The 4,383-nt window shown below is 34.1% G+C and overlaps 1 protein-coding gene and 1 long non-coding RNA gene across 2 annotated transcripts; both read left to right on the forward strand.

Annotated features, from left to right (window-relative positions):
• Nucleotides 1–132: 132 nt before the first annotated feature.
• Nucleotides 133–664, forward strand: LOC109587913 (uncharacterized). The gene is made up of 4 exons (XR_002187870.1): nt 133–152; nt 197–262; nt 321–386; nt 453–664. It is a non-coding gene; the product is annotated as an uncharacterized LOC109587913 (long non-coding RNA).
• Nucleotides 665–1,823: 1,159 nt separating this feature from the next.
• On the forward strand, nt 1,824–3,454 carry LOC109587909 (uncharacterized). Its single transcript, XM_020004126.1, has 6 exons — nt 1,824–1,905; nt 1,954–2,076; nt 2,457–2,717; nt 2,758–3,027; nt 3,078–3,157; nt 3,413–3,454. The coding sequence occupies exons 1-6, from the start codon at nt 1,824–1,826 to the stop codon at nt 3,452–3,454; spliced, it is 858 nt and encodes a 285-aa protein (XP_019859685.1).
• Nucleotides 3,455–4,383: the final 929 nt, after the last annotated feature.

Consider the following 4,383-nt stretch of genomic DNA (forward strand, 5'->3'; position numbering starts at 1 on the left):
ACTGTGTCAACTACTGTATTAGTGGATAGTGGAGGAACTATTACTGGATGGATAGTTGGTGTGACAGTATTAGCATCACTATTGGCTGTATCTATAATCATTATACTGGTACTGGTTGTATATAATAAAAGAGCTAATATTAATCAAAAGAGGTACATTTATTTACTATTATAATTAATGTTAAAATTTGTAGTAGTTTACAATTACATAGAAAACCAGATGAGGAGATTGAAATGGAATGCAGTCCAGCTTATACTACAAAGTTAGTTATACTATTGATTATCAGATTGTGTTTATATTATACACACCCACACATACAGTACTGCTGATGATCTATCAATGAAGGATAGTCCAACATACATGTATGCTACAGTACAAGAAGCACAGTCAGTTATATAAAATACAATTATTTTTATTATTATTATTATTATTATTATTGTTATTTATAATAGATCAACTGATGAGCCAATATATGATACAGCTGGGCCTGAGTCTATATACTCCACCTGCTGAATATAAAATACCAACAGTTTCATGATTTGGTGCACAATACAACATTAAAGTGTGTCTTTGTCATAGATTTAAACTTTAAAGTAGCAAAAATAGAACAGCAGTTTATTACGTCATCATTGAGTATACCAAATTTTACAAAAAATAAAATTCTGTGTGTGTCTGCTATTATTAATATTATTAATACAGTTATTTTTTTTCAAAGTACAAGTAAGTATTTGCTAGTATCAGATCCTTTTCTGAAGAGTTTTCCCTTGCAAAGTTGCCCTTGATCCTAACTGCAGTGCTCTTATAGGAAGTAACTTTCATATTATTATTAAGTGTTCATTTATTTATATACTATGAAACTGAATGTACAAGTTTTGTAAAGGAAGGAACAAGGAGGTGGTGGTGTATTAACTGTTGCATAAACTTCCATGACATGTGTTTCCTGATGTTATAACCTTATGTAGGAAGAGTTTAAGTTTCCTGTGAAGATGTTGAGGACATTGCTTCTTCTTGCTGGCTTCCTCTATACATGAATCACCTTTGAACTTGTCATCACTTGAACCTCCACAGAACAACTACACTGTAGAAGCAGAGCAGGAAAATCAATAAAAACAATTATTTAAATTAGCCTTGTCTCCACAAACAGGCATATACAATTTTTGTAAGTACCGTATAGCGGAAAATTTTTGTGGCATAAAATTTTCGTTGATTTCGCGTTTTTTTCAAAACCCACGAAAATAGAATCTGCGAAAATCAATTTATACGGTTTAAGATGGCCGAATTGTAGAAAACCACGAAAATTAAAGCCACGAAATTGATTTTTGGACAGATCCACAAAAATTTTGGGCCACGAAAATTTTCCGTTACACGGTAGTTAGTGTCAATTAAGGATTGTGTACATCAATTTAACATTTGGTGTGTGTGTGTGTGTGTCATGTGTTATTCATTATAAAGTGTATGTACATGTATGTCCATTTTTACAAATTTGGTTAGCATCAGATCTTTTCCCACTGTAGTGCTTTTTTGGGAAATACTTTTGTATCATAATACATTCATTTATTTATGCTATAACAAACAATCAGTGTATGATGAGTCAATGCTGTAATGGTCATAAGACAGTTCATGTTTTGGCATTAGAATCAATGACTATTATTAATGCATGTTCTGGTTTTGTAAATGAAACGTATGCTGGCATTGCTTTCTTAATGGGGTAAACACACGTTATGTTTTCACATGTGAGATAGCAAATAAGAAACACACACGCTATACACTAAACATGAAATTGAATACTGTTGACTGTTCATTTTTGTGTCTATTTTGTGAAGATGTTGAGGGCATTGCTTCTTCTTGCTGGCTTCCTCCTGTTGAGAGTTGAAGGACAGCAACCTGATAACCTGCCTAGTAATGGTAAGAATATAAACTTAATGATTTTTATTGGTTACTCACCTGATGTAGGTGTTCAACTATATCTACCTTTTGTGAACAGGATAATACCTGATTACTCTATGATATATGCTAGCCAGTTTTATAATACTGATCAGAATCATGATGCTGGAAATACTAATGATGCTTTGTGGTGTCAGAGTGCTAACACTAGTACTAATATTGGAGTGTGGTATTATCCTAATGGAACTGAAGTACCTTTATTTGATGGAGAATTTGATGCTGCATCAGGAGTTCCAGAACCAGTTTTTAGTAAGAGATTCAGTGGTCAGATTGCACTAGCTAGAAGTGATGGACTATCAGGATATGAAGGTTTATACACGTGTATCATTCCTGATGAGAATGGAGTGACTCATACACTAGTGGTTGGAGCATATACTGATGATGTATATGATGGCAATGGTATGTGATGAATATAGACTATAATTAATGCATTTCTTTTACAGATGGTCCTGATGCTGATCCTACTATGCAGTTCTCTCTCCTCTCCACTAGTAGATTAGCTACTCCTCCAGTCTTCAGTCTCAGTTTTAATGTCTCTAATGGTCCTCCTACTACTGTCAGTTGTTCAGTGAATGGGAATGGAATATCTACGGAACTGTCTCGTGTGATAGTGAATGGGCCAAATTCTACTACACAAGTGACAGTAACAGTGAGACTGAGAGAAGCTGGTAACTATCAGTGTACTGTTTCTAATGACAGAGTAGAGGATGGTGATAATGGTGTTATAGGAGGTGTTCTGGCACTAAGTAGTACCACATCATTTAATTTATCAGGTCTGTTTTATTATTGCTTATTAATTCAATATATTTTCAGTATCTGATACTCCAACTGGTTTAACTGCTACAAGATTAAGTACTGGTTTAGCTCATGTAAGACTCTCCTGGTCTACTGTATCAGGAGCTACTGGTTATGAGGTCTACTATCAACTGTTTAGTAATACTCCTGTTAGTGTAGGCACTACTGTATCAACAACAATCAATATAACATCAGGATTGTTTCAAGGGATTACATACACTTTCTATGTAGTAACTTATGGATCAGCTTCTCTACCTAGTGGTAATGCTTCAGTTATGTTGACAATTAGTACGTAAAGATACTTAATCAAATTAAAGTAATTTATGTATTATTTTTAGGTGATCCAGTGGTTACTGATTTTATGACCACTCTAATTGCAGCTTCTACCATTACATTAACATGGAGTCCACCAACTGCTGTAGTACCAATTAGTTATAGTATTAATAGGAGATGTAGTAGAGCATGTGAATCATCACTCACTAGTAATAGTGAAATATCAGTTTCATCATCACATACTTCAACTGGTATACCTCCTTACAGTCAATGTACCTTTGATCTTATTGGAGTATATGGAGATGATATGGTAGATTTTAATGTTAGCAATGTAACTACTACACTTTCATCTGGTATGCCCCTATTTATTAATTCATTATTATTGTTTTATTCTCTCTAGCCCCTACTGCACCAGTGGATGATATTATATTCTCATCAGTAGAGTCAGTGTCAATGACTGTCTCATGGGATGAAGTACCTTGCAATGGAAGGAATGGACCAATCACTGGATACTACCTCACATACACTAACATCACTTCAAACACTAGTTATACTGTTAATATCACTGGAGGAGACAACAGAATGTATAATCTCACAGGATTAATACCATATACTAACTATACTGTGAGTATAATACCTTATAATTATAATATGAATGGGCCTGTTACCCAAAAAATACAATTAGCCGATGAATCAAGTAAGTCAATGAGATATTGATCAGTTTAACATGATCTTAACACAGTTCCTGGTCTGATATCTGATCTATATGCAAGGGTACCAACTAAAATCAGTATCTCATGGAATCCTCCTACAATACTTAATGGTATCATTACAGTATATGAGATAAGATATAGAGAGTCTACCAGTACTGGTCCATACAATATAACTAATACTACTAACACTTATTACAGTATAGTAGGATTGATACCTAATACTAGTTATACTATTGGAGTGAGAGCATATACTAGTATTGGACCAGGAGAATGGACTGATAGAGAATACACTACTGCTCAAATTTGTAAGGAATTATTGAAAGATTATAATTATTATCTTAGTATATAGTTGCAATTGTAAGTCAATACTTTTCTGTAACAAAGTTCAGTTCTACAGCAGTGATAGCTGTCTGGAGTTCAGTTCCTGGAGCTAGCCATTATACTGTCTATTATGAGTCAACCAGTAGCTCCTCAAGAAAGAAGAGACAAGTAGAGACAGGAATGAGAGTATTCCCAGGTGATACTACTGAAGGTCTAATAGGAGGATTAGATCCTAATCTGAACTACTTGTTCTCTATATCTATATCATTTAATGTTAATGGAATCATTTATGAAGGAGAGAGGACTCAACCCATATCGCCAGGTATTAATTGCTACA

This window comes from Amphimedon queenslandica, unplaced genomic scaffold (assembly GCF_000090795.2).
Source record: "Amphimedon queenslandica unplaced genomic scaffold, v1.1 AMPQUscaffold_12394, whole genome shotgun sequence".
In the NCBI taxonomy this organism is placed as follows: Eukaryota; Metazoa; Porifera; class Demospongiae; order Haplosclerida; family Niphatidae; genus Amphimedon; species Amphimedon queenslandica.

Excerpts from the sequence above, each read along its gene's own strand:
- LOC109587909 (XM_020004126.1), top strand. The coding sequence starts at position 1,824 with ATGTTGAGGGCATTGCTTCTTCTTGCTGGCTTCCTCCTGTTGAGAGTT. Across the intron at positions 2,718-2,757 it reads CACATCATTTAATTTATCAG|TATCTGATACTCCAACTGGT; the intron begins GTCTGTTTTATT and ends ATATATTTTCAG. Across the intron at positions 3,028-3,077 it reads TTCAGTTATGTTGACAATTA|GTGATCCAGTGGTTACTGAT; the intron begins GTACGTAAAGAT and ends TATTATTTTTAG.